Consider the following 12,244-nt stretch of genomic DNA (forward strand, 5'->3'; position numbering starts at 1 on the left):
TCTAGTTGTGGTGAGCGGGGCCTACACTTTATTGCGGTGTGCAGGCTTCTCATTATGGTGGCTTCTCTTATTGTGGAGCACGGGCTCTAGGTGCATGGGCTTCAGTAGTTGTGGCATGCAGGCTTCAGTAGTTGTGGCTCGCGGGCTCCAGAGCGCAGGCTCAGTAGTTGTGGCTCGTGGTCTCTAGAGCACAGGCTCAGTAGTTGTGGTGCACAGGCTTAGTTGCTCCATGGCATGTGGGATCTTCCTGGCCCAGGGCTCGAACCCATGTCCCCTGCATTGGCAGGCAGATTCTTAATCACTGCACCACCAGGGAAGCTGCTACCTCACTTCTTGCATAACAGCAAAATTCATTCAAAGTTCTCATCCAGGGACACCTAAATGTCCATCGACAGATGAATGGATAAAGAAGATGTGACACATATATACAATGCAATATTACTCAGCCATAAAAAGGAACAAAATTGAGTTATGTGTAATGAAGTGGATGGACCTAGAGTCGGTCATACAGAGTGAAGTAAAAGTCAGAGAAAAACAAAGACCTTATGCTAACGCATATATATGGAATCTGAAAAAGCGGTACTGATGAACCTAGCTGCAGGGCAGGAATAAAGACACAGACGTAGAGAATGGACTTGAGGACATGGGTGTGGGGGGAAGGAGAAGCTGGGACGAAGTGAGAGAGTAGCACTGATATATACACACTACCAAATGTAAAATGGAAGGCTAGTGGAAGCTGCTGCATAGCACAGGGAGGTCAGCTCGGTGCTTTGTGTCCACCTAGAGGGGTGGGATAGGGAGGGTGGGAGGGAGGATCAAGAGGGAGGGGACATGGGGATATATGTACACATGTAGCTGATTCACTCTGCTGTACAGCAGAAACTAACACAATATTGTAAAGCAATTATAGCCCAATAAAGATATATATATAAAAAAAAAGTTCTTGACCAATCCCTAGTATTTTTCCATGATTAGTGACAGGAAATACAGGGTCTCCTGGAGACGAGTGATCTCACTATAACAACTTCTTTCCACTTACCCCAATTCCACCCAGCTTTGGGAGATGCCTTTGTCTCCAGCGGACTCCTGAAATGACTAGCCAGGCTCAGAGCAATGCAGGCCGCCTCCTCCAGTGATTAACCAGCGCCCCTTACCGATGTTCCCTTGCTCTTCCAGCACTAACGAGTTCAAATGCAGGAGACGAGCAGAGGGAAGTTCTGGCTCCATGCAGAGCCAGCCCACAGCTTATATGGATTGAGCCAGGCCAAGAGGAGAAATAATGTTGTCCTGAAATGCAACTTCTGGAGACAGAGGTAGGACAGGCCTAATTTCCCCCAAGTTGAAACTAACGCAATTCAACAAGTTTTGATGATCATAGGGACTTTCAGGGTGAAATGTTATATACTGATCATTACCGCTAAGTTCCAATGTAAATTCGTAGAATCTGCTAAGAAACTCATTTGAGTGAAAATCCTTCAAAACTATATAATTCATTTTTATTTTCAAAAGAAAGATTGTCTCCCATTGGCAACGGACTCTAAAGAATCTTTCCAAAAACTTTTTTTTTTAATATTTACTTAATTTATTTATTTGGCTGCGTTGAGTCTTCATTGCGGCACACAGGATCTTCCTTGTGGCATGTGGGATCTTTCGTTGCAGTGTGGACTTCTCTCTAGTTGTGGCGTGCGGGTCTTTTTCCTCTTCTCTAGTTGTTGTGCACGGATTCCAGAGTGTGTGGGCTCTGTAGTTTGTGGCAGGCAGGCTCTCTAGTTGAGGCGCACGAGCTTAGTAGTTGTGGCACACGGGCTTAGTTGCCCCGCGGCATGTGGGCTCTTAGTTCCCTGAAGAGGGATCCAACCCTCATCCCCTGCATTGGAAGGCGGATTCCTAACTACTGGACCACCAGGGAAGTCCCTCCAAAAACTTCTGACTTCTTTTATACAAGAGAAAAACAAACTGCTTTTTTGAAGCTATTATTTTTCAGGTTTCTGCTACTAACAGAAAATAGACTGGGAGAACACGGTCATTAGTTGTCTAAAACCAAAGCCCAGAAAGACTCGGAACACAAGGTTTATACTTCCCCAAGCAGATAGGAGGAAGGAAACTGTGGAGGAGAGAGAGGGAGCTAGCTGGAGGGGAGAGCGCTATAGCAGGAGCAGGTGTAGCTCTCTGAGAAAGGCCGTGGCCTGTTGCCCTGAGCTGCTGAAGCTCAGGAAAGGAGATGACAGTGAAAACGCTGTATATATTAGTTTCCTGTTGCTCCTGTAAAAAGTTACCACAAACTTAGTGGCTCAAAACAACATCTATTTCTTAGGTTTTGTTTATGTATCTAGGTTTATTACAGTTCTGGAGATCAGAAGTCCATAAAAGGTCTCACTGGGCTAAAATCAAGGTGTTGGCAGGGCTGGTCCCTTCTGGAAGCTGTGGGGGAGAGCCGGTTTTCTGGCCTTTTCCAGCTTCTAGAAGCCACCTGCATTCCTTGGCTTATGGCTCCCTTCCATATTCAAAGGCAGCAATAGTCAGCGGAGTCTTTCTTACATGGTATCACTCTGACGCTGCTGCTTCTGCTTCCCTCTTTTACGGAGATGTAGTTACATTGGGCCCGCCTGGATAATTCAAAATAATCTCCCTATCTCAATGTCAGCTGATTAGCAACCTTAATTCAATCTGCAACCTTAATTCACCTTGCCATGTAACTTAACACAACCATAGATAGGTTCTAGGGATTAGGGCGTGGGCATCTTTGGGGGGCCATTATTCACCCTTCCACAAAGGCTTGTACAGGTTTGGCGATAAGCACGCTGTTCCTCCTCTGGCGTTTTGGAAGCTTGTTAGCCTCTGTGACTTCTCCATACCGTCATGGGGAGGCCGCCGTCAAGCAGACATGGCAGTGGAGGGGCCAGGAGGGAGGGGCCTGAGCGCTGTCTGGTCATTCCCGGGCCCCAGGGCTGTCTCATGAGAGATCTGGCAGGCCCGGGAGGGGCCTCGTAGTTGGGACAAAGGGATGCAGCAGTGAAAATCACTGTGGATCCCATGACTCGGGATACATGGGGATGCGATGCCTCAGAGGACGCCAGCGTGGAGGCATAACAACTACTGAGGGTCAGATAAGAATGTTCTCAGAGATGTCAACAGGAGCTGCAGATGTTTGGGGAACACCGCCTCCTTACGCTACAAAATCCTTCCTGTAAGCGGGAAGGAAGAAACCTCTGAACAGATCCCCAGAAATCTAAATCGGTTCAGAAAGCTCTGAAGTTACTGAGAAAAATCCAGCTTGACTAAGATGAAGTTTCTGTCATTAGCCTGAATGGGAATTTGAGAAAGAAGCTAGGCTGTTACAGAAAAATAATGAAGGTTCATATTTGACACCCCTGGTTGTGTGCTGAGAGTTGCGGCTGCTACGTATGACTGAGGACAGTGATGCCGTCTCCCTTCCCGACAAGGACGTGGGGAGAGATGACTTTATCTGCAAGCACTTGGTGAAGTGAAGGTCACTGTAAATGGTGTGTGTTTCCCCCGACGAGCCTCTTCCTCCAGCTCAGCCACGAGGGTTAGCTGTTCGTCAAAGCTGGGAAGTGTGAGCTTGAGTGTGCGGCACTCTGCAGAGCAAAGTAGCTGTTTCCGCATAGTTGTTCTGACCAATAAAACAAAAACCCAGCCATCAAATTTTCAGCCATTTCTTAAAAAGTCCAAGTAAAATGTTAAATATAAATCTTCACTCAGCTCTGGGCCTTGCTCAGAGGCGTAACCAGGGTGGGAGAGGCAGGCTGGGCCTGGCTTGAGGGAGAAGGTGCCTCACCAGGTCTTCCTGTGTGACACCTTCTCCGTGTCTCACAGCGGTGCTCCCACGAGGCGCCCTCTAATGCCTTTTCATCCAGACTGACAACCATCATTTCCACAAGTCACTTTAAAAATCGTGGAAAGGCGGCCCTTTGGAGAAAAATGGTCAGAGGAAGAAGTCATCAGGACCTGTACGCTTTGTGGCCTCACACAGATTTGATTGCTCTACCTGACCTTGGCTTAAGGGCAGCATTTAGAGTGACCTGGGAAACTAATGCCGGAATGGAATGGTCTCCCCTTGGCGCTAGAGATCTGGGTCTCGCACCACAGAGGTGGAGGTAGCATGGGGCGCTTGGGGGAGTGACCTTCTGGCTTCACCATGAGCAGTGTTGCTCAGGACCCCTTGAACTGGGCCCTAGAGTTCTAGGGCTTAGTATGGAGAAAGTTATTGGGCTCAGTGAGCTTGTTGTTAAAATCTGAATGGTAAATAAATGTGTTGTTTTGTATTTTAAACACGTGAAAAAAATGACAATAACAGGAATAATATTAACTAATATTTATTGACTGCTTATTATGGGCTAGGCACCATGCTAAAGTACTTTACATACATTTATCTCATTTAATCCACATAAGAGCTCTGAGGGAAAAGAATGATTATTACCCCCATTTTAGACACAAAGAAGCTGGGGCTGAGTGAGGTCAAGGTTCCCTGCCTATGGTCACGCAACTTGTCAGTGACCAACCCAGTGCTTGAACCCAGGTCTCTCTAGCTCCGGAGCCTGACTGTTCAGCAGCATGCTGTTCAACATTCAATCCTGTAACTCCCCATGGGCAGACTCCCACTGCTGGAGGGAACGTAGGTACAGCATTTGGGGGGTAGAGTGCCAGGGTAATACCCCATGAGAGCTCTCTCAGAATCACTTTTTCTTACCCCAGCAACTGGTAGGAGGCCAGTGACCTGGGAGCTTATTCTTCACAGGGGAAGGCATGGATTTGGCTTCAGGAAGCCTTTGGGGCAGGGAAGCGGGGAGCTTCTGGATCCCTGGGGCCCTGAAAGGACTCACATAGGGCTTAGCTCATGGGGGTGTGGGTGGTGGGATGGGCAAGGAAAATGGAGCTCAATAATACTGCCTTATATAAACCAGACTGGGGCATTTTTTCCCAGTTTATATTGTCCACGGACTATTAACAACAGAAGCATTTTCTTAAGGATAAAGCTACATATGGCAATATTAATTACAGCTACAGCTCATTGGATTCATGCAGTCCCTTCCCAACAATCTGAGGTGATTCTTGTGATCATGGAATCTAAACATGACATCACTAACCCATACTGGACAAAACCGGATGTCCTGGTACAGGAGGGGTGCTAACCTTCTCGATGTCACATGATAGCAGCAGCAAGTAAGAGTCTAAATATTTTATGGTTTTCATAAATAGGAGGGGACACATTCACCTTACAGTTTTGGACATTTCAAGTTCTTTCCATCGTCAAGGTGTTGGGCAGTGCTGGTGACATTCTGTCTTTCAGACTCAACTCTAGTGGTGGTCAATCTGATGTTCTGTCACTCTGCACACTTTTGTCTCTGGACCAGGCTGTCTGCAAAGTTCAGGGCAGACATTTCAATATTAAAACCAAAAACCAAAACCCAATAAACAGAGGGGAGTAGGTGGGTAGTTTAAAGCCTTGGTTTCATCTCTGGGCTGTTGAGCGGGATAGAACAGAGGAGGAGAACAGCGGCAGGGACATGAACAGCGAACCTGACTACGGGGATCTCAGCGCTCTGACAAATCCAACCACAGAAGCACACAGCTCTCCTCTTTTTAATTTTAAAGGGAACATTAGTCAATTCACTGTCGTTTGTGGCAGTGCAACTAAGTTCCAGGCATTTGGGGTGTCTCATTCCTCCTTCCTGGAGGAAAGGAGTCTGGGGCGATTCCTCATCCCTGTCGGAGACCGTGATCCCAGGAAACCTCTCCGGAATTCCCCCTGGACTGGCCTTCTCCTTCCGTTTTAGGAACGCAGCATGTTTTCTGTGACGGTGCTGCCTCCCCCGCTGATGACAAAGCTCCGTGAATTAGACACTACAAGTGCTGGGGACATCTCTTCCGGGCCCTCCGTCTCTGGCTGGTGGTCCCCACCCACAGGCCCCTGCAGGTCTGTCTCCTGGGCGGTCAGTTCCGAGTCTGTCTCCCCGCACTGCAGCGGGAGTAACGCCTGGTGCCTGGTCAGGGCGTCGTTGTTCTTCTGGGCCTCCAGGGAGTTCTGGTGCGTGGAATTCCTGTGAGCCATGGCGCTCTTCTGAGGCTCGTCAAAGCTCAGCGAGAAGGTGACTGTGCCACTGCCGAAAATGACCTTCTGCTTGCATCTGGGCTGCTGCTGCGATTGCTGCTGCGGCTGCAGGGTCGAGGGCGGCCGCGGCTGCGGCTGCTGCGCGCACTGGGTCAGGGCCAGCGGCTGCTGCTGCTTCTGCCTCTCGGGCTGCGGGAAGGGGTCCTCGCTGTTGCTCTTGCTGCTGATGGAGGAGGGGGGGGTGGATCCCGTGGAGCCCCCAAGGCTGCTGGACCGCTGGCGGGAGACATTGCTGCGGCGCAGCGTGGCGCGGGCCGCCACCTTGAAGGCGTGAGCCGCGGTGCTGCAGCGCACCTCCTCGATGGTGTTACGGGACGGCTTGAAGAGGATGATGTAGACCTTGTTGAAGAAGATGCAGGCCAGCAAGCCAAAGCTGGCCGCCAGGATAGCGATCACCTCCACGGCAGAGACAAACTTGCCGTAGGTGCTGGCGTAGGCGGGAATGAACGAGATCCAGACGATGAAGAAGATGAGCATGCTGAAGGTGATGAACTTGGCTTCGTTGAAGTTCTCCGGCAGCTTCCTGGACTTGAAGGCGAAGAAGAAGCAGATGGCAGCCAGCAGGCAGGTGTAGCCGATCAGGAAGCCCAGTGCCATGAGCGAGCCCTCGTGGCAGGTGATGAAGATGATCTCATCCTCCAGCTCGTGGTTGCGGTAGCTCGAGGGGGGCGCGGTGTTGAGCCAGATGGCACAGATGACGATCTGCATGAAGGTGCAGAGGAAGACCAGCAGGAACTGCAGATTGAGCCCCCACCACTTGCGGTGGAAGCTGGTGGGAATCTTGGCCTCAAACACCAGGAGGACGCGGTTGGTTTTCACCAGGATGCACGAGATGCAGAGCACGAAGCTGATACCAAAGGCCGGCTGGCGCAGGCGACAGGTCCAGTCCTGGGGCTCCCCAATGAAGAACAGGGAGCTGGAGAAACAGCAGAGCAGGGAGAAGAGGAGGAGGTAGGAGAGCTCTCGGTTGGTGGCCTTGACAATGGGCGTGTTGCGGAACTTGATGAAGACGCCCAGCACAAAGGCAGTGAGGAAAATGCCCAGCACAGCAAAGAGGGTGAGCGCGATCCCAAAGGGCTCAGTCCAGGACAGAAACTCAATCTCCTTGGCAATGCAGGAAGTGTGGTTCTCATTGGACCAGAAGTCATCAGGGCACTTGTCACAGGCACTCGCGTCTGTAAAATGTCCCAGTAAAGGGTTAGTACTGTGTGGCAAAGACTGAAATTTGTGAGTGTGAATGTGGTGGTGAGGGCACTTTAAATTTTCTTTATTGATGAAATAATTGTGATTTTTACGTTATCAAATAATGTATTGAACCCTGACTTATGCTTAATAATATACTTAATTTCATGTGTCTTTGATGGTTCTATTATTTTTTTCCTTTGTACATAACGGAGCTACTTGTTTCCTTTAACACTCCTTGCTGATGGTTTGTGGCAGAGAATGATTAGTCTTGCTGGGTAGGTGGTTGCCCTGCACGCTAAGGGTCTGGCACTGTCCACCAAATTTTACAGTGCTTCACGCTCAGCCTGACTCATTTTGGACATAAGGATGGGCTTTGTAGACATGCCAGAGCAGACTTCTTCTTAGATCAAGGCAAAGTATTCCACGCATGTGACCTGTGCCTTCCTCATCCATGGCTTTCTAGTGAGGGAGTCTACAGACTCATTTGACCAACAAATGTTTATTAAGTCTCTGCTATGTCTCACGCAGTGTGCAGTTTTGGGGAGTGAAAGGAGCATGGGCTTTGCAGTCAGAGATCTGGATGGGAATCCTGGCCCTGCCGTTTATTAGCTGTGTGACTTTCATCAGGCTACTTAAACATTCTGAGCCTCAGTTTCATCATCTGTGAAATGGAGGCAATAATAACCCCATTATTGTGGTGAGGATGAAATGAGTTAAAAACAATGATAAAATAATAATAGTTCATATTTATAGAGTGCTTCCAATATGCTAATCAAGGTTTTTATTTAACAAATATTTATCTATAATTTACCATGTGCTTTACCAATACTAACTCAATTAATTCCCCAAACTCTATAAGATAGGTTTATTGGATTAAAGACCTAAGTGTAAGGGCAGACACTATCAAACTCTTAGAGGAAAACATAGGCAGAACACTCTATGACATACATCACAGCAAGATTCTTTTTGACCCAGCTCCCAGAGAAATGGAAATAAGAACACAAATAAACAAATGGGACCTAATGAAACTGAAAAGCTTTTGCACAGCAAAGGAAACCATAAACAAGACCAAAAGACAACCCTCAGAATGGGAGAAAATATTTGCAAATGAAGCAACTGACAAAGGATTAATCTCCAAGATTTACAAGCAGCTCATGCAGCTCAATAACAAAAAAACGAACAACCCAATCCAAAAATGGGCAGAAGATCTAAATAGACATTTCTCCAAAGAAGATATACAGATGGCCTACAGACACATGAAAGAATGCTCAACATCATTAATCATTAGAGAAATGCAAATCAACACTACAATGAGATATCATCTCACACCGGTCAGAATGGCCATCATCAAAAAATCTAGAAACAATAAATGCTGGAGAGGGTGTGGAGGAAAGGGAACACTCTTGCACTGTTGGTGGGAATGTAAATTGATACAGCCACTATGGAGAACAGTATGGAGGTTCCTTAAAAAACTACAAATAGAACTACCATATGACCCAGCAATCCCACTACTGGGCATATACCCTGAGAAAACCATAGGTCAAAAAGAGTCATGTACCAAAATGTTCATTGCAGCTCTATTTACAATAGCCAGGACATGGAAGCAACCTAAATGTCCATCGACAGATGAATGGATGAAGAAGATGTGGCACATATATACAATGGAATATTACTCAGCCATAAAAAGAAATGAAATGGAGGTATTTGTAATGAGGTGGATGGAGTTAGAGTCTGTCATACAGAGTGAAGTAAGTCAGAAAGAGAAAAACAAATACAGTATGCTAACACATATATACGGAATCTAAGGGGAAAAAAAAAAAAAAAAAAAAAAGGCCATGAAGAACCTAGTGGCAAGATGGGAATAAAGACACAGACCTACTAGAGAATGGACTTGAGGATATGGGGAGGGGGTGGGGTGAGATATGACAGGGTAAGAGAGTGTCATGGACATATATACACTACCAAATGTAAAATAGATAACTAGTGGGAAGCAGCCGCACAGCACAGGGAGATCAGCTCGGTGCTTTGTGACCACCTAGAGGGGTGGGATGGGGAGGGTGGGAGGGAGGGAGATGCAAGAGGGGAGAGAAATGGGAACATATTGTATATGTATAACTGATTCACTTTGTTATAAAGCAGAAGCTAACACACTATTGTAAGGCAATTAAACTTCAATAAAGATGTTAAAAAAAAAAAAAAAAAGAGATGCAGTCCAACAAAAATTTAACTTTTATATGTATATCATAAATATATACCACAATTTTAATATATTTTTGTTGGTTTGAGGAGTTGATTAATTGTATAAATCACTCAACCCAGAGAAACTTTTTTTTAAGAGTCTTAGAATCACAGGAAATAAAATATTTTAAATTTACATTACATAAAAAAAAAAAAAAGATAGGTTTATTATTATTTCTACTTTATAGATGAAGAAACTGAGGCACAGGAAGGTACAGTGCCAGTCACTCAGCAGGCAATCTATCATGGCCTATTAACTTTGGAGACTGGAACAGACAGAACTTTGTCTATTCAATAGCTATATTCATTGTCTATTCATTGAGCTATAAGAAAAAGAAAACAATATTGGAGAGCAGTATCGAAGTAAGAGAAAGATGTGTAACAGGTGTGTTTGTAAGCTTTTATGGTATTACAGAGACTAACATTCCTCTTCTTACCCCCTCAGTACCCAGCCCAGCGTGATGCTCAGACACACCTTGTTAAATGAGAAACCGTGCTGAGCACCATCTCAGCCCAGCCCTTCCAGGGACTTCGCTGATCCCAGGGCCCCAGAGTGAACTGAGCTCTGCATGGTGTCCACAAGGGGCTGCTCCTTTACCTGTCTCATCACTGTACTCCCCATCGGGACACTCCACGCACTCAAAGCAGCAGGTGGGTTCCCCCTCAATGATTCCTTTCCTGGTCCCTGCCAGGCAGTCTCGGCTGCAGTTGGAGAAAGGCACCTGGAGGACAGAGATCACAACAGTGAGGGGCTGCAGCTGCAGGATCAGTCTTCCAGCTCCACTGACACGTGTAAGACGGAGGGGCTGGGCACTAGGACCAGTGCGGCAGACTCAGGCCCAATCCAGGCATAGGAAGGTCCAGAGGTCTTTGCTCCTGTTATCTGTGAAAGGGAGGGATGCGTATGGGCAAGTGCAGGCGTGCGCGCACACACACACACACACACACACACACCCCTCAGTGGGATTCTAGAAAGATTAATTGTTGGGAGTCTACGCAGTGACAAAATCCTCCTTAAACAGTCTTCCCTTCCATCGTCTCCAAGTCCCATAATGAGACATCTGTTTACTTTCCATAGAAGTAAAAGTTTGAAACAAACTAAAAGACACAGGGACATGGACCTACACACAGAGGGAGAGTCACGAGGGGAGATGCTGAGATGAAGGGAAATTTATTTGAAAATGAGACTTTGAACTTTGCAGTGAATTGCAATTCCTGTAATTTTCTTTTAGGCTTTATAGGGTGATTTCTGAGATCCTTGCAACAGCTCAGTGAGGCAGGCAGGACAGGCAGGGAGGAGTCGGAAGTAAATGGATCAGAAAATCATATCAGGTAATTACTAACCAAAAGAAAGCTTCAGTAACTACATTAACTTCAGATAACATAGATTTTATTTTATTTATTTATTTCCGTAGTGGACTTCAGGTGCACAGAACTTGATTAATCATAATCCTTGTTTCTTTCCATCATTACTTGTTCATGTTGGAACCAACTTTGGTGAGTCATTTTTAATGACTACCATCCAAGACAAAAACTAGGACTCGGACAGTAACCTACATCTAACTATACACTCCCCTCTCCACTTACTTCCTCCTCACCACATAGTCATACCTGAGATGACCATCATCCTGTGTTCACCACAGGCAAGTAGTACTAAACTCTCAAGGAATAGAGCAACCTAATTTTGTACAAACTCTATCAGAGATCAGGAAAATAATTTTTTTTTTTTAAAAGGAGTACCTTCCAACTCAGTCGTGTAAGGCCAGTATAATAACCCTGATTCCAAAACAAGACAAGGACAGCATGAAAAAGAAAAAAAAAAAAATTACAGGCCCGTCTCACTTATTAAGTTGTCTTCAGAAGCAGAGATGAGTTGAGGATTTGTGAAGTGATTTATAAAGAAAGTTCTCCCAAGGGAACCAGGAAGAGACTAGAGGAAGTAGGACATAGAAGGGAGGAGAACAAGCAAGGGTGTGATCCCGAGCAAAGTCCCTCAGACTTCTGCCTGATCCCCCAGGGGAGCTCTGGACTGTAGGTTATACCCCAGAGCTGTCCTGATCTGAAGAAAAAGGGCTAGAGCTTTCACACTTCCACACCACTCACAGGTTAAGGGAAATGTAAATTCCTAGGCTCTTCTGAGGTTCTCCTTTGCCTCTCTGAGCCTGTGAGGAAAATGGGTTCCATTAGCCTGCAGGCAGTCTTCTGAAAAAGAGCATCAAGTCCTGGTTATTGGAAGTAAAATTGTACAGAAGTCCTGGAGATACATGCAAAGTGTAAGGAATCTGAAAGGATCTGGAAAGAGTACAACTACTTTCTACTACTCAAAAATAGATGAAAAAAACTAAAACTCAAAGGATATGAAAAAGAAAATATACCATGATCATGCTGAGTTTATGCCAGGAATGCAAACAAGTTTAATATTAGAAAATCTGTGTCATTCACTGCAATAATAAATTAACACAGAAAAATATGATCATCAATGGATGAAAAGTATTTGATGAAATTTAACACAAACTAGTGATAAAAACAATGAAAGAGAGTAGGAAGAAATACCTTTACCTTGAAAAAAACCCCCAAAATTCTTAAAAATCATTCTATTCTAATACACAATATTAAAAGCATTTACTTTAAAACAAGGGTGCTCAGTATCACCACTATTATTATATATTGCACTGGAGTTCCTAGCTG

General features: G+C 45.9%; 1 protein-coding gene across 3 annotated transcripts in view; it reads right to left on the reverse strand.

The window, feature by feature from the left end:
- Positions 1–4,352: 4,352 nt before the first annotated feature.
- CASR (calcium sensing receptor) overlaps positions 4,353–12,244 on the reverse strand; it is an 85,821-nt gene continuing 77,929 nt past the window's right edge. For all 3 annotated transcript variants that reach the window (XM_007175611.2, XM_007175609.2, XM_007175610.2), the window contains exons 6-7: positions 10,155–10,278; positions 4,353–7,308 (exon numbers count right to left, since the gene is read on the reverse strand). In XM_007175611.2, the coding sequence (XP_007175673.1) occupies positions 5,795–7,308; positions 10,155–10,278 (1,638 nt within the window). In that variant the 3' untranslated portion in view covers positions 4,353–5,794. The remainder of the gene's footprint in view (positions 7,309–10,154; positions 10,279–12,244) is intronic.

The sequence above is a fragment of the Balaenoptera acutorostrata genome, chromosome 4 (assembly GCF_949987535.1).
Source record: "Balaenoptera acutorostrata chromosome 4, mBalAcu1.1, whole genome shotgun sequence".
Lineage (NCBI taxonomy): Eukaryota > Metazoa > Chordata > Mammalia > Artiodactyla > Balaenopteridae > Balaenoptera > Balaenoptera acutorostrata.